Source organism: Eucyclogobius newberryi, unplaced genomic scaffold, assembly GCF_026437365.1.
Source record: "Eucyclogobius newberryi isolate DKJ021-1_F unplaced genomic scaffold, fEucNew1.0.hap1 SCAF_19, whole genome shotgun sequence".
In the NCBI taxonomy this organism is placed as follows: domain Eukaryota; kingdom Metazoa; phylum Chordata; class Actinopteri; order Gobiiformes; family Gobiidae; genus Eucyclogobius; species Eucyclogobius newberryi.
The window spans coordinates 26,400,679-26,418,351 of NW_027315823.1; the positions used below are offsets into that span (position 1 = coordinate 26,400,679).

Here is a 17,673-nt window from a genome sequence, read left to right on the forward strand (position 1 = left end):
TCAAGTTTAGTCTTTTTTTTAATCCTAAATCTAAAATCAAAAGCCACTTTCCTCAGCACATTTTGGCTATGTAAAATAAGAACACATGAAAGTCTATCTCATTTTGGCAAGTAGACATCGGAACAGTGCATAAATGAAATTAACATCTAAACCAGCTTCCCTTTTTCAAATAAAAACCTTAATAATAACATATGCGTCGAGAATCACTTCAGCACTGACATTGTATCGTTTTTTCAAGGTATTTTCTGTGGCTAGAACTGGTTGAATTGTCCACGAATCCTCCTAGTTTAACGGCAACTGGACGATGCGAGAAGCAGGACATTTAGTTTTGTTGACTTCCCGGTCCCATCACGTAACAGTCATGAAGAATTACTGTCTTAAAATGGGCGTGTCTTCTGATGCCACTCCAATGGGCGATATACTGCGAGTCCGAAAATACCGATTGCCACAAATGACTGAAGCAAAGTGGGCAGCGTGGCACTATAAAGGACTTCCGACTTGCCACTAGTAGATGCCCCGTTACCGTTGACTATATTTTGGGAGGGGAACATGGGGGGGGGCACAGATGTAGACGGAGGGGGGACTAAGGGGCCGTAAATGAGACTTGGGCGGGCTATAACAGGACAGCGCAGGGGGGTGGAGTTAATGTGTTAGCGACAGGAGGTAGGGGCTGAGGGCCGGGTAAAGCAGGAGCATCTGAATGAGCAGCAGAGAGCAACGCGACGGGCGAAAGGAGAAGCCCCGCCCACAGTCTGACGTGTTCTCCTGTAACACACAGAAACACAGGATTTAAACGCAGGGGAAACAAATGCAAATACAAAATTGAAAAAGTTTAAATATAGTAAAAAGTAAAATATACTTTAGGAGCAAAAGTAGTGATTTTGCAAAAGAATTGTGATGATTTAGACGCAACTGAATCTTATTTATAACGTTTATAAGTCATTGCTTTTGTTTGCTCAAAGCTGGGACTTGAAAACAGTTATGCAGGATGTCACTATGAATGTGCTAAAAATAAACCTCAAACCATATGAAAATAACTTTTTACTTTTCAGGTCAGTTCAGAAATGTAGTGGAGTAGAAAGTACAGATCCCTGTAGGTAAAAAAGTATCCACTGTATATTTACTTCAGTACAGATACCAGTCGAGTACATCACTGTAAATGCTATTTTAATTTAAAATAGCATTTATAGCGATATTGTTGTGTTGGGAGTTTTAGAGAAAATCTGACCACTTAAGATTTAAATGAGGAGCGTTTACACTTCAGCGTTCTTTAGTCCTAAATTGAGCCCATTTTAGTCTTCATGTGGTCTTCTTCTGTGTGTTAGTCCAGGTTTAGGTTTGGGTTTAGTCCTAGTTTTGATGTGATGCACTAAACGCACTAAACTCTCCTTTTGTACTGCAGATAGAAATGACCTTTTCTTGGCTCAAAATATAAATGACATTTTTTAATGATTCCTTTAATTGAGTAAAAAATAAGAATTCAACTGGAATTTATATAAAAAAGAAACACTATTTAACGTGTTAATAATGTTTTGTTCTATTCAATATGATGTGATTGTTTTTTGTATTGATTATCATTTGAATTCACAATAATAAATCCATCACATGACACACAAATCAAAAACATTATATATTACTTGCCAAAACATCAAAGCAAGAAACACAAGTTTGTAATTCAAGGCAAGTTTGCACTAATAACTGGTCTTTTTAGGTTAATTTCTTCATTCACTTGTGGTTAATGTTTATCTGAGCTTAGGACCAGCACAAAGGGACATCACATTGCAACTACAGTTTTTTTTAGTAGCGGAGTATTGCTTTGGACAAACTGTTTAGTCACTGCCAATCACAGACAACAGTACGTCCAACAGTACGTTATCTGTATTAATGATATATTGTTGTTCTTACAGAGTTGTTGTTGTCAAAGCAGGTGGAGGGTCCTTTCCTGTAGCGCGCCGGGGCCAGGACTTCACACGGATTATCTTCTTTGTCTGAAAACCACTGCATTAAGGAGTCTTGAGCCGAAGGTCTACATTTTTTATTCGTTTCTTACACTGCACTTCCGCCGCCCACAGCTCCTTTTCATCAAGTTGAGCTGTGGATTTAAGAGCTGGGCGCGCATCCATCATGATAAAAATACACTGTTAAATGTCTGGGCTGATAATCTGATATAATGTATCTGTTGAAAGGATTGATTTGTACAGACGTTGTGCGTACTTGAGCGTAAGTAGCCTTTTGTCCAGGCTGGTTCTCAGAAGGTAGTTTCCACGGAACAGGATGAAATTATGTTTGAAAAGCTAATTATTTAAAGTTATTGTTATCCAAAATGACTGAAATGTGACGTGGAAAGTTTTAGGGAGAAAACTCTACGTTGAAAATGCATTAGAATACGGAATCCCTGCATTAAAATGTGTTTTGTTCATTAATTCATTTCTACCACTTTTTCCCATTATGGGTCGCGGGTGACTGGAGCCTATCTCGGTGACTTTGGGCCTTAGGCGGGGTACACCCTGGAGTGGCCATGTGCGCTAATGTGTTTTGTAACATATTCTAATTAGTGTAGTGTATTCTGAGCTCAGTTATATTCTAGTGTAGTTTTTGTTCAGCATTTTACCTACATTTATTGGTAAAATAAGCACTTTTATCACAAATTGGAGAAGGAAAAATTGCACATTCACTCCCTGAGTTTCTATTTTTCCTCACTAATTCAGCAACATTTGAAGCCTAAATTTCATGATCAAATACCACAATGTTCTCCTCTGATTTTAGAAAAGTAATTGTGTTCTGAATAGAAAGAGTACCTGTACCTGAATACTGTTACTCAGAAGTAGTATTCTGAAGACATATTTTTGGTACTCAGTTGCTTCCCAACACTGCACATCGGCTTGCTAACATAAATAATAAGAGTAAGTTTCAAAAGATATAAAACTAGGATGCAGATCTCTGAACCTTCAGGCTTTGACACACCGGTGTCCATTACTTCATGTAAAAAAGGATACATTCTTCCTGTTCTTGTGTGAGCCTTTCAATCTCACAGGAGTTACACAGCAGCTTCTCGGCCACCACGAACAGCAGGTTGGTGTTATTTAACTTCTTGACGTGGATCAACCTGTAGACGATATTATTCCGTCAGAAAAACTATACTAACATTTAGTTGTGAATCCCACCTGTTAAGGAGCGAGCCAGAGATATTTCCATTTGGCTCCTCACAGTAGATTTGATTGACAGCTGAGGCATTGAGGAGTCAAAGAAGCACAGAAATGGGACGCAGCCTGAGCTATCCTTGGAAAGCACCAGTGACTATTTGATGATGACGTAAATGTGCGTCATTAGAGACAGGCCCTAACTTTGTCTATCAGCAGAATAAACAATAGCTAACCGTTGTTGTTTAGAAAGGCATCCAAAACACTCAAATTACAACTAAATGTAATCTTAATTTTCCTGCAATTCCTCTCCATCACACAGAGGTGGGTAGAGTAGCCCAAAAACTGTGCTCAAGTAAGTGTAACATTACTTTAAACTACTTAGGTAGAAGTACAAAACAGTGGTCCAAGAAATACAGTAACTCAAATATTTGGTAAACTATCTATACGATAGAGTAACTGTCTGGATCTGATTTATTATTTGAAGTAATTGTAATTTAAATATCAGAATCTGGTATTTTCAAAGGATTGACCGTAAAAAACAGAAAAAAAAATTATATCTAAAGAAACACAAATGTTCAAATCATTTAATATTGTCAACGTAAAGCTTTTGTCACTTGTAGATTTACTCACAGTGGACACCAGAACCTTTACTCAATTAAGAGCACTGTTCTTCAATATATTGCTCAAGAATGGTGTCTGGAAACTACTCAAAAACAAATGTAACTGAGTAAATGTAACCCACCTCTGCCATCACCAAACACAGCTCAAGGTCACAGGAGAACTGACTGTTAGCAGCACAATTCAAACAGTAAATCTTACGGTTGGAGGGCAAAGAGCACTAGCAACTTGACCATTGCGAGGGGAAACTAGCGAGCGCTTCTCACAAACGTTACACTCTCATTTACGAGTGCGTCACTAAACCTATAGATGCCTTTTTTCATTAGAATGTCCAAAAAAACATTTTAAAAAGGAGACTGGAGGATAAATGAATTAAACCGCAATAAATGTTCAATAATAATCTGATATTTGATCTTAATGGTAATAATTGTATTAACCGAAAATAAACAACTATTGAACTTTGAACTTTCAGGGTAAAAATATCAGTTAATGCCCCATTCTGCATTCACTCATAGTATTTAAGTCTCAAAATTGTACTTACTCTCAAAAAGTTTGTGATAAAGTATGTGATATATCTGTAGATAAAATGACAAACTATTGAGGCCTCAACATTTCAGTAAGTATAAACTTAAAACTAAAAATAAACTAAAACTAAAACTAAATAAACACAATATAGAAAAATACTAATAATAATAACAGAAAATGTCTTTAAACCAGGCACTGATATCACTCACATGTATCCGAGTAGTTTTGAATTGCCTAAACCAGCTTGATTTGTTATATTTTGTGATATTCAGAGGCCACACCCAGTTTCTGCATTGAAATCACATCATGTTCTATTTCACTTTTGCCTCCAGTCCAAAATGTATAATGTTAAAGGGTCTATAACCAATGACGTCACCATGTCATTACTCTTGAATGGTTTATCAGATACAGCGGCGTCCTCAGTGTTTTGGGTCTCGCCGCGTGTTGAAAAGGTGTTTTGAGCGCTCAGACCTGGAGCAGTTGCCGCAGTCCTGCAGGATGTTGTAGGAGCTGGTCAGGTTGGTCAGGTAATACTGGGTCTGCATCATCACACAACTCCTCTCTTTGGAGTCCACACTTTCGGCCGCTTCCACATCTGACCCGACAGAAGGAGGCAAAGAGGACGAGAATTAACTAGTGGAATTGTTCAGTGTTGCAATCGTCTTTACTCCTCTCTATGTTTAATTTACTAAAAAGTACCGGTAATAAGTAATCCAATGTACATATAGTGTAAGTATCCAACCATCAGCCATGACTTACCACTGACAAACCAACTGTGATAGGCAAGTCCGTAAATAAACTGCTGAAATAAGGACCTGCAAGTAAATAAAGTGAAATAATTAAACAAAAATGGTGGTTTGGAGAAAGAAGTTGCTCTTTTTATGCTGTAAATCAAATTAAAGCAAGTTTAGAGTTAATTTAATCCACATTTCTGTCCTCTGTTGGGTTATTCCTTCTTTAAAATTACTATATATATGTGTATAGTTGTGTATAGTTCCATTTTTGACCAGGTTTAGCCCTAATTTAGCCCTGGTTTAGCTCAGGTGGTACTCTGAAGGCCCAATATTTACCTTGATAGCGCTTGGAAAAGTTTGAGAACCACAAACAAAGTTCAACCAATGTTAAATAAAGAGAAACTGGAATCAAACCCATGTCCAGCTATTCAATTGATAAAATGGCCTGTTCAATGAATCCACTACTTCACTTTGAGTGGTGAAAACTCTTACCAGGCTGCTGCAGATGTCCACCAAGCAATATTTACGAAATCTGCTATTGTGGGCTGCAAAAAACAACAACAACAACAAACAAAACATGAAATCCACCCAAACCAAAGTCACTGTCGTTTTCCATCTCGTCTGCTTTTCCTCACCACAAACACGGATCTGGGCCCCGCTCCGGCCTCGCTGTTGGGGATGCGCTCGCACACAGACTGGTAATCGAACGACCGCTTTCGGTAGAAGAAGGAGTTGTTGTAGAGCGCGTACATGAGGTAAGGGTCCACGTCACTGAAGAACATGCCCACCTGTCGCAGAGGAGGGGGAAATGTTAACAGACGTGCGACATTATGAGGTTCAAATGATGTTACGATCATTTACTGACTTAAAGGTCCCATAACATGCAAAATCGACTTTTCAGAGCTTTTAACCTTCTTACATTGCTATTTGTGCTTCATATATGTACCCAGAGTGTGTTTTTGATTGATTCCCGCAGTGTTTAGCTATATTACAGACTATCTCCTTTCCTCGAATCTCCAAACTGACGGGCGGTGGGTGCAAGACCGCGTCATAAGGGCAAGCACGCGTCACCATCCCCCCTCTCCACCCTCTCAAACCAAGCCACTTGCATTTCCGGGTTGGTGAGGGGGTCCAAGGTCTGGGTGATATTTCTTAACAATTATGTTAAGGGTGTTGCACAACCCTTATTATTATCAATTATACACTTAGGATAGACTACGAAACGTGAAAAAAAGCATGTTATGGCACCTTTAATGACATGCTGCTGTAATATGATATGATTTAAGAGATGTTCTAGACTCTTAATTCAAGTGCAGAATGTTGAGACCACGAGCTTTGGTCATTCACACGCTAAAGATTGGGGTTTTCCAAAAAGCATGTATTAAAAGTACTTTTTTTAAACTTTTCTGATGAGGAGGGTGTGTACTTTTTCCGAAATATTTGACAGTTTGGAATTATTACTCTTTTTTTAGCTGGAATAAATTGAAAGTTAAAGTTGAACACCTTACTGAACGTCTTTGTAAGTCTATTATGTGATGGTTAAATAAGTATCTTTGGTTGAGTGTGTTACTATGGTAACGGACAAACTGCTTCACCTTATTCCAGTCTTCTTTCTGATTGGACATGATCAAAAATCCACCGTCGTCGACAAGATAGCACACGAGATCCTGGGCACAAAAAGCAGAGCGGGTTAATATGAAGAAAAATACTGCTTGAATAAAAAAAAATCCAACTGTAAAAACAGTAAAATATACAACTGCTTACATCACTGTTGGCTTCACAGTCCATTTCACACGGACGATTTGGCCCGCACTGCAGCGAGAAACACAGACACTAATTAATGAATTGCTCCAATAGATTTTTTTTTAAAGGTCCGCTCGTGCAACATTACTAAATGAGTTCATACCAGTGGATAAAATAACTATGTACACCGAATACTTGTAACAGCAGTGGTAGGATAAACTTTAAACAGGTTATGGCGGTGGGATCATATTTGGGACTGGTATCTGGACTATACAGAAAAAAAATAAAAAATAATAATCAAGAAAAAACGAAATAAGTCATTTAAAATGACAAAATATTATTTGATTAAAACATAATTAAAATGTATAATAGAAATAATTGCTGACTAGTTGACCATTAAAATAATTGTTAGTTGTAGCTCAATTCAAAGTCATTAATACCAACAGTAGCTGTAGATCTATAAATACCATTTTTCACTTTAGTTTTAAAGGCGTAATGGACAATTTTTTGGCCCAAATCTGAGTCTCATTTCCTCGTGGCGTGGACGGCCGATTAGTCCTGCCACGTATCAATCATAAAACGCACCTACCGCTCACCTGCAGCCGCGTGTGGCTCGTCTCTACGAGAGCAGCACGTTTGCCTGTGTCAAAGTGCATGGATCTATCATAATATAGTTCTCTCAGTGTACGGGACAAAATTAAGACAGAGAAAGACAGTTCGAGCTGTCTCAGAAGAGACGGAAAGTTCTCAAATCGGCAAAAAATCGTCCATTACGCCGTTACGAAATCCATTCAGTTTATTTTTAGAATGCCCAAAATCACAGGAGCAGTTGCCTCGAAGCAGATTAAAAACTATTATAAACTGACGATGCTCTTCTGTCACTCATGACCTTCACGCATCGTTTAGAGAAATCGCTTTTATATGTGACTTTTACATGACAATGACAACATAATGCACCTGATTGGAGCTTTGTCGACTGTCGGTGTGGTTACTGGCCAGGATTTTGAACTTGTCGAGCCAGGCTTCCAGGTCTAATTTAACTCCGACCACTGAAAAGAAAAGAAAAGTAAAGAAAAGTGGCCATCAAAAGAGGAACACAAAAGATGACAGCCAGATAAAGGGACAATAAATAGCAGTGAATGGCGACCTGTAATTTAGTATGTATATAGAAGAGGCGTGTGGGTGTTACCTGCAGGTTTGACGGTCTTCCCTCCCACTGTGATCTCCACGGCGGTGCTCACCAGGATGCCAACAGTGTCGTTCTCAGGGTTTAGGAACTCGTCTCGGGCTGGACCAGACAAACAAACAAGAACAAGAAAATACAAAACAGATGCTGTAATAATAAGGCTTTAGGAAAATCATTTTGTGTGTGGGGAAAGACGCCGAAAACTGTACTCGAGTAGAAGTAAAAAGTGTGTTGCAGTAAAGCACAGTATTACAATGTGTTCAAATGTTAAAAGCTTGTTAAAAGTTAAAAAACGAAGTATAATTGAGTAACAAAAGCTGTGGTTGTATTAGCACCTGCAGTATTCAGATAATAGTTGTATCAGAAAAGGAAGCTCTAAGACTTAACCCTTTGTCAACAATCAAAACAAATAAGTACATGAAAATCCACCATTTTGAACAGGAAGTCAATAAGTTATTTGAGCTGTCAGAGATCAATATTGGAGTAAATTACAGTAAATCAAATGTAAAATGATGATCTACATATGTTAAAGTGTAAAGCTAAATACTTTAACAAAGCATAATATGTCTTAATAGTCATAATAAATACACCAAATCAGTCAAATGAATCATTAAATGCCATGCCACTATGTCTGATATGATAAAAGTGTCGCATTGCAGGACTTTTTAATAACTTTTTTCTTACGTCTTGATATTTGTTTCATTTACACGTTTTCAGCACTCACCAGTTCGATAAGGCGCTCTGAAGATGTAGCCCTTATTGTCCAAACTGCGACGGTAAAAACTGGCATTAAACGGTTCTGGATCCTCTTCCCAAGTTTCAGCAGCTCTGAGACGTACACATTGTGAGAACATTTGAATTTAAAAGCACTTTAACTAGTCCCTAAACACACGCTGGTCACCACTGCACTCTTACTTGTTTGGGAATACTCTGGTTACGCCTCCGTCCGTTGCAGCAAACACCGCCAAGAAGCCGTATCTGAATTACATCGAGACGAAATTATGAAACACGTTCACCAAAGTCGACCAAGAAATTGCATGTATGTTGCCTCTTCTTACGTGTTGAGATCTTTGTTCTTCCAGACTTTCTCCACCAGCTGACGGATGATGCCCGTGTCCAGGATGAGGTTGTGCAGAAGCAGGTTATCGCCTATGATCAGATCCAGTTATTAGCGTTACATTTGCATTTATATTGTGATGAAACAATGAAATGTGTTAAATGCTTAAGGAATAATAGCCAAACATACTGTGAGCAACAATGAAGCTGTCATTTACTTTCATCAACCCACAAAACTGCCATGTTTTTAGATTTTTATAACACTTCTACAGCTTAACATTACGTTTAGCAACATTTAATTTAATCGTTTGTACTTTTGTATGGGAATGCATTAGACACAAGAAGAACAGTTTGAATAAATTGTGCACAATACGACTGAAATAAGTTAATTCTATTTCATTTCTTAACATCCAAAGCTGTGTTAACTTGAAGAATGTGCTAAAATGAGCCTGTAAATGTAGTGGCTGCGCTCATATTTTATCATCTTTATCTATCATGTCTTTTTAAACAGTTTTATTTAGTGGATGATTCGCTCAATATTTACATTTTCCAAAATAATAATTGCGATATTGTAAATTCTTTGATAAATCTCTGGGTTCTTATTTGAGCTAAGACAGTTCATTTGTTGAATCCGATACGTGGGACCACATCCTCTGCTGCTGGTTTAGCTCAGATCATTCCTTGGCCCACTTTAGATACTGTAGGTACCGAAAACTACAAATCAAGACCATCCCAAGCGGACTAAACTTGTCAAAAGCAACTCATCCTTCTTGCTTCTAATGAATTAAGCTTCTAAAAATGCTCACACAAAGTTTTTCAAATTTCTTGCATTCCTTTATTTGTTATTTTCATTTAATTTATGAGAATGTAAGCAAAAATATAGCTTTTCAAATGTCATGGATGAAAAAAGCGGAACGTATAAGCCGATAAAACTCTGGTCGTTTCTAATTTTGAGGCTCAATGAGTTATGTCCAACACCAGTTTCAACATCAAATCTCAAACAGAAGATACACCGTGTCTGACTTTTCTAGCGGAGGTATTTTCTTTGCAATGAAAACAAAAGCAACATGGACACGTTTAATGACGCACAAAAAGAGCATTAACATCTCCATGACAAGCAGGTGGCGGCCGGACGCTCCAGCAAACGTTACAAAGTGCAGTTTTTCCCACTTTTTTGGTTGAAAAGAACACCACAAACTGAAACATCACAAAATCACACCTTTTAAGGTCCATGCCACTGTCCGGTTCTTTAAATTTGGTAAGGGTGATTTATTTTGCTTTCTTTTTTGGTGCAGAAAGTAAATTAAACGTTTTTTTTTTTTTTTTAAAGCACACTACATAGTTTTCCCCCGGTATTTATGGTTGAAAATATAAGCATGGTGCACTTTTAAAGAAGCAACTTACATTGTTTAGAGTCTGGCGTCACTTTCTCCATGAGAGCGATGAAGTTCAATAAAAACTCTGTGTTGTTGTTGGACAGCTCCAGCTCATTGCAGTATTCCCTAAAACAGACACAGTTCTCAATATGTACAGTGTGGGTTCTTCTTTGCTCAGGACACCCAACATTTAGAGGCAAGTACACGTGATGCTTGAATCTCTCATGTGCAGGAAAGCTCAAAGTCACTTCAAACGGGATGAGAAATGAACACACGTCACTGCAGAGGACAATGGAAATATTCAGTGTTTAGTGAGGATTTACATGCACAACATGGTCAAACATCCATTTCACATAAATACATTTATGGGAACGAAAGAAGAGATCACTGTTCATACCACAATCAGTCCAAGTTTCCAAGTATGACAAACATTACTTGCATTACTTGCTTGCTTCTATAAAGTCTATTTTTCTTGATAAGGCTGCATCCTTTATCTCAACTAAATCAAAATTGTAATTTAAATCCAAGAAATTATCAAATTATAAAGGTCACAATTGTTTTATTTAGGTATAGTCTGCAAGTATCCTTGTCTTTTAATGGAATAACCTGACATTTATTACATTTCAAACTTTTCTGAAATTGTAAGGCTCCTGGATGGATTAAAAATATGCTCTGTGAAACAAATCCTGAATTCAAATAATAAATAATACATTGTAAATCAACCACAATTACAATACTTTTAACCTTACTTTTTTTCTCCCAAAAGTGTGCAGTCAAAGTCTCTAATAAAGATTAAAATCATTTGAAAATCTGGTGAAATATTGTGGCCTTGTCAACAAACAAGACACAGTTTTCAGTTGACTATATTACAGTGGTCTCGTTCTTTCCAGAGTTATACAGTAACATGCATCACAACAGATACATGCACAAAAAATCCAATGAGAGAAAACAACAGTACACAGTTCATAAAATGTGAACTTTGACTGACAGGTGATTGTTCACACAGAGCTACCTGGGAGCAATGAAAACATGTCCTTCTGATTCAAAACTGTTTGGCAGCAGTGACTCAAAATCTGCAACAGAAACGGGAAGATTATCGAGGGGGGGCAGTGGCGAGAGATCGGCGCGTGGTGAGGGCTCAGGCTAAAGAGCAGCGGCATCTTCAGGTGCAGGGGGAGCGACATGTGGGAACCATGGCAACATCAGTGTGGGCCAAAATGGTGCCTTTGAAATGGACCTGAGCTAAAACTAAAACACTCCGAAGGAGATTGAATGGCAAGACACTAAAGGGTAGATGTTTTAATATGTTTGTGCAGTCCCTTAGTTACTATGACAAGGCGTGTACCGTGTTTAAAACGTTTTTACAAAAAAATATTTCCCACAAACGTACCCACTTAAAGCTAAAGTACCCAACTTGTTTGCATAAATGAATAAATAGTTTTACAGAAAGTGTATTGTAAAAGCAGAATTTTGTGAGAAAAATAAAAACACAACGCCTTCATGTAATTATAAAACCTTTTTATCAATTGCAAAGCCATGTGAGTCACTAATGACGCTTTTTGAAAAAGAGCTAACTTTTTTCTGTCTGAAAAAGATAAAACATAAAAGGGTGTGAATACCTGTGATTGAGCCAAAGGATTTGCAGGAGAACAAGTTACGTATATTTAAATACTTCCGCCTTTCTAAGTTTGAAAGTCATGTAACTCAGCTTCAATTTGTAGCATTCAGCATTCTGTATGTACATATTTGTGGAATTGAAAGTTTCAGAAGTCCTACTTAAATGATACAATAGTTTTGTTTCAGCCATAGTAATAAACAAAAAAACAAGACTGGACATTGTGGGTGCTATTTAAGGTGACTTCTCTCACGCAGACTGCAAAGCACAATCATCTTAGCTAAAGAGTATTTTCATTTCGCGTCTTGACATTTTTGGATGTCTGAGAAATGACTTTCATAATGACACGAGAAGTAAGTTCCCAGTACGTGGAGTGTTCTAGTGTCAGGTTGGCACCAAAATGGCCGACAGTTGTAGAGGGAAGGAGGTGGGGTCCCCCTTCAGACTGACAGGGCAGAGGGCAAAGCAGACTCAATCCGAGGACGAGCACTGCATTGTAGAGGGCATGTGAGGGGCAACGTCACTGTATCCAACACGAACCTGATGTCACTCAGCCTTTCTCCGTTTGTGTCAGGAGGACCTAAATGTGTTTCCACATAAAAAGCTAAAATCGTGTGCCCAGGTAGTTTTCCGCCCACAATGCCGTGCACATCCGGGTCAAAATTCAGAGGAAGTGTGGAGCCGTCCCCTGGAGGTCTGAAGGGGGAGCAGGAGGGGACAAGCTGATGGAGGGAGGACAGAGATGCCTGAAACATGAGAGGACAGGGGACAGTACACAGCCCTGAGGAGAGCCTTCTGTCTGCTCATATACTGTTAATACTCCTAACCTATAATGTTCTGTGTGATGTTTTATATGTACAACTATAATGTTACAGTACAGAGCGATAAGTAATAGTCACGATTAGTCTAGACTACACTCTACAAAACTGTGGACAACTGTAAAATGAAGTAGATTATGCATATTCTGTGCTATAATGTGAGCCATATTTTCTGCTGTACTTTGTGCCAAGCTATCTGACATGCGTACAAATGAGACACTCGCACTAAATAGCAGTTAAACTATATCTTTGATAAAGGCGGAAGGTGGAAGAAGGCAGACCAAACCTACTCAAGGGTTTTCACTGGCGCAAACGATGAGCAGGGGGACAATGTCATAAATATCTGTCTTCTTTGGGCTTTTTATTTGCATCAGGAGCAGTGGAGGGGGATTGAGGAGCCATTGTGAAAGATGTGGGATCTGAGCCACAGCGAAGAGGGTGAGAAAGAGGAGGAGAAGAGAGAAATAAAAAGGGTACCGAGGTCCAAGACAGGGCAGGGAGGTAGAGGCAAGCAGGACGAGTTGGATGGAAGAGGAGGGGCAGGACAAGGAGAGGACCACAGGGGTGAGGAAGGAGGCAGCGGGAGGTATCAGAGTGTAAGGATACAGCAGACGTGGACCAATATGGAGTATACTTGCCCTTGGAGTATTTAACTGTGTGGATCCATCAGAGAAGGAGCAAGAGAAGAAACAGGGGATCGAAGGGAAGGAGGGATCACAGACAATATTTTATTCAATTCACTCTTTGAATAAAAATATTGTTTCTCTTGAAAGAATAAGTAAGTCAGTCAAACAAGACAAATGAAAAACAGTTACTGAAACAGAAAAGTATCGTTATGATGAAATAACTGAGAATTATCATGATAAAATGAGAAATAAACAAGGAATATAGGTAAATATGAAACGAAAATTATGAAAAAGACAAGAGGCACATTGGACAAGCCCTGAGCGCGGGCAATGTGCCAGTTTACAATATAATGATTCCAAAGCCATAAAACTCCTAAATAACTAGACAGACAAACACACAATATCAAAAATAGGTTAACTTATATCGGAGCGAAAAACATGCATTTAGACACAGAGACACATTATGCTTCAGAATCATTGCATGTTGTTTGTTGGAGAAGAGGCGAGAGCGTTTGGTCAACAAAAAATAATAGCACAAAAAGTCACCATTATTTTCACCCGCTTTACAGAGTCCGCAGCTTTCACCTTTCTGTCACTGCAGTGGTTTTTGTCTTCAGCCAATGTGAAGAAAAAACATCACCTTTTGAACAGCACACTATGAAGACAGGGGGGTAACAGCAGGGGGCGGTAGAGGTATTGGCCCGAAACGCTACAGCGGGAGAGTACTAGAGGGGCGGGGGGTTTTTTGTGTAAAAGAGGGGCAGAGGAGTCATCTCGGGAGGGTTCCAGGGAAGGCGTTGACTTTGAAGACTGGACACTGGGAGATTGTACTGAGGAAGGAGAGAGAGAGAGGACTGGAAAGAGGAGAAAGGGAGGAGAGAGGAAGAGAGAGATAGAGAAAAACATAGAGAGAGGGGTTGCCGTGGCAGGTACTTACACTGCACCTGTAGAATCTGGTCGCTCAGATTGGCCTTGATGTGGTTTTCGCTGTAAGTGGGCAGCACCAACCCTAAACTGAAGTCAGACACACGCAACGGTTATTTCATGTTTCTTTTGGTGTTAAGAAAGGCGATAAGGCTATTAAAAAGAACACCACAACACATTTACTAGACTATAATTACAATTTTAAAGAATGTAATGCATCTCTGAAAGCAGCGGCCAGTTATTATAGGATATTTAGGATATTAATAAGACAGATATTGTGAATAAGAATAGACACAATGTGCAGGCAAAGCAAAAAATAGAAAACTTGAATCTACAATAAGTGGCTATGATCATGGTTGAGTTGTGTGCAGCATATGGACAGAATAAAGACCATATGGAATAGAAGCCGGTCTGGTAACTCATTTGATCCAATAACCAATGCTCTGGGGGGAATGATCAAGGCTAAGATTTGATTAAAAGTCTAATCTGAGGTGGGACGGCAGTTTGAAACCGGCACCTATTGAAATAATGCGTCATCTCCAGATTGTATTTCAATTAAAAGATTACTACTTCGATCCATGGGTTTCAGATTGATAAGAATCTAGGATCATTGCCCTAGCGATTAACAGTTTAAAACAAATTATTAAATATTTTAAATGGGAAAATGTCCCGAAAATGCTGAGTTAAACAGGAGGCTCAAACCCACGAATAGGCAAAACAAGAGGTCTTATTTGTGTTGCCTAAAAAATTTAACAAAAATAGTCAAAAAAGGATTTAGTACTTTTCAAAATTGTTTGATTTGAGCCGTCCAAAATAAACATCATCATAATCACGAAATCAAAATGTCAGGTGTGGAATTTAATTGATTCATTCTGGAATAAACTAAACAGGACTTGATTAGACAACCACAATTTAACTAAAATCCAAAATCTAAAAGGGATATATTTATGTACATCCACTTTCATAAAAGTGTATAGTTTATAGAGAATAGAGATTTCACATTTTTATGCTTAAAGATAATAACTCTGTGGCATGATTCACTTCCTATTATTCATGACCGTTTTTGTAGTTTCCAGTGGATTGAGAGCCTAACTACAGGCCGTTTAATTAGACTCTGTAAAACAAAAGCCTGATCCTATCCCCAAAGCACAAAATAACTCACTAAGCGGATTAATTAGAACTGATTAAATATCATGTTTAACACAGAAATATGCCTGCAACTTGAGTAAATGGAAAAAAAAATAAAAATAAATAAATAAATATATATATATATATATATATATATATATATAAACCATTATATAGAGTGCAGGATGCAAATCAGAATCAGCTCTTTAGTTTAAACATTTCAGACGCGGGTTTGCAGGCCACAACACTAACACTTTCCTGGAAGTTTGAATATTAATAGAAAGTGTATCTCGAAAGCCTCATAAACTGTAATTTGCAAAGCGTTGCCCAGGAGAAACAGTCAAATGAAACCATAAAATTTGTTCAACCAAGTTTGAGATGAATAAACTTAGCAATTAATTTGTGCTTTGAGTGTGGGCGGTGTGTGTTTGGGGAAATGGTCTTGCTTAAATGATGTATTTTATATAAAGTATTAACTACAAAATAGGTAAAAACGTGTCCTGTAATTATGCATTCGAAATGATAGTGAAAGCGGTAATTGAAGTTATGTTTGGGTGTTTTGGGCCAGTTTATCTTTGTTAGGAAGACATTTGAAAAAGCGTGTCTTTTTAAGTTGATATTTAAGATGCATTATTATGTTATTCAACCCAAGTTATTAATTCCAGTCATATAGTTATGGTTGATAGGGAGAAAAACATTTTTTAGTGGGTAAATGTGGGTAGATACACTTACAAACACCACATTATAATTTGGACTAAACCCAGAACTAAACCTGGACTGGAACAGGACTAAACTACGACTAGAACAGGATCAGCACTAAACTGGGCTCGAACCAGGACCAAACCAGGTCATTCATGAACGTGGCCAGTGTTTTTGATATGGAAGGTTGAATTCACACGCTATTTGGTCCTAAATTTAGTCCATTATAGGCCAGATGTAGACTTGGTTTGGTCGTGTTCTAGTACTTTTTAGTCCTGATTAAATCCAGGTTTAGGTTCGGGCTAAGTCCCAATTTTGATGTGGTGATTATCCTTGATTTCACTGACCAAACCTCAGTATTCATGCCTTTAATCAACAGAGCATGCGTCTGGATTTTAATAAATAGGCTGGAAGGAAGCGTTAACCACTCTGCCACAGTATGGCTTTACCTGTAATCGGTGCCCTCTACTGGTGTCCAAGTGTACGTCCTCAAAGACTCATCGATGTATCTCTGTAGAAAACAACACATGAAATAAAGTGTTCGTACATCTTCTAGTTTCAGAGCGACACGCTGCTTCACATTCAGGAAGGTGCCACTCGGGCTCGTGATTGGGACTCATATATTGATGACTTGCCTCATCAATTGATTTAATGAGCGTCTTGATTTTCCTTTGGTCTGATCTGCCATCAATCATCAGTCGACGGATCTGGAAAAAAATAGTGAGAGTGAGACAGAAGTTTAGCACGCAGGGACAGAAATGTGTCAAAAATAAATGGAATTAGCACAAAAAGGTCTGTTTTAATAAAGTGCTTTGTCAAATATGGTTTCTATGATGAGTTTAGGATCCGGCCGCAGACAACAACAGATTGTTCTTCAGCTTTTGTTGAAGTATTATTAGGCCCGAGCGCCACAAGCTGGCGAGAGGCCTATTAATCTCGTAAGGCCGTGCGAAGCACGGCTGCGAAAGTGCGCACGTAGTGCGCACGAAATCGAGCGCGAAGCGCTCGCCCACTTCCAAACACTCACTAACGCACTCCTCCACTCATGCACGCCCCGTGCATACTAATTAGTTGTAGGAAAATGGAACATTACCGTTGTAAACGGGCGAAGCCCGTGCAAAAGTTCGCACTAAACGAGCACTTTACATTGGGATGACGACCGCGAAGCGGTCGTCATCCCCATATAAAGCACTCATTTGCGCTAAGTAGCTCACGAATACGTTCCCCATCTCTTGCATGTTCCGTGCATATAAGCATGTAATGCAAAAATTGAACATTATTACTGTATAGAGGGCCAAAAACACAAAGTGGGCGGAGCCCACTCAAAATTATCGAAAGTACCCGTCAGTGACCAGGGACCCACACCATGAGGTAGGAAAGCGCGAGCGCTTTCCGAAAATGTATAGTTTATGATATTTGAAAAATGGGAAACATTGTTTTCGCATCGGAATATTATTCTTTCTTTCTTTCTTTCTTTCTTTC

At 38.6% G+C, this 17,673-nt stretch overlaps 1 protein-coding gene across 1 annotated transcript in view; it reads right to left on the minus strand.

Moving 5' to 3' along the window:
- cacna2d2a (calcium channel, voltage-dependent, alpha 2/delta subunit 2a) overlaps positions 1 to 17,673 on the minus strand; it is a 202,192-nt gene continuing 184,519 nt past the window's right edge. Inside the window, exons 20-38 of the mRNA XM_072452528.1 lie at positions 16,827 to 16,898; positions 16,641 to 16,702; positions 14,378 to 14,454; positions 11,394 to 11,454; positions 10,410 to 10,507; positions 9,008 to 9,098; positions 8,865 to 8,927; positions 8,674 to 8,777; positions 7,953 to 8,051; positions 7,721 to 7,812; positions 6,785 to 6,832; positions 6,616 to 6,687; positions 5,656 to 5,808; positions 5,513 to 5,565; positions 5,046 to 5,101; positions 4,758 to 4,881; positions 2,997 to 3,106; positions 1,906 to 1,988; positions 1 to 765 (exon numbers count right to left, since the gene is read on the minus strand). Of these exons, the coding sequence (XP_072308629.1) occupies positions 643 to 765; positions 1,906 to 1,988; positions 2,997 to 3,106; positions 4,758 to 4,881; positions 5,046 to 5,101; positions 5,513 to 5,565; positions 5,656 to 5,808; positions 6,616 to 6,687; positions 6,785 to 6,832; positions 7,721 to 7,812; positions 7,953 to 8,051; positions 8,674 to 8,777; positions 8,865 to 8,927; positions 9,008 to 9,098; positions 10,410 to 10,507; positions 11,394 to 11,454; positions 14,378 to 14,454; positions 16,641 to 16,702; positions 16,827 to 16,898 (1,641 nt within the window). The 3' untranslated portion in view covers positions 1 to 642. The remainder of the gene's footprint in view (positions 766 to 1,905; positions 1,989 to 2,996; positions 3,107 to 4,757; positions 4,882 to 5,045; positions 5,102 to 5,512; positions 5,566 to 5,655; positions 5,809 to 6,615; positions 6,688 to 6,784; positions 6,833 to 7,720; positions 7,813 to 7,952; positions 8,052 to 8,673; positions 8,778 to 8,864; positions 8,928 to 9,007; positions 9,099 to 10,409; positions 10,508 to 11,393; positions 11,455 to 14,377; positions 14,455 to 16,640; positions 16,703 to 16,826; positions 16,899 to 17,673) is intronic.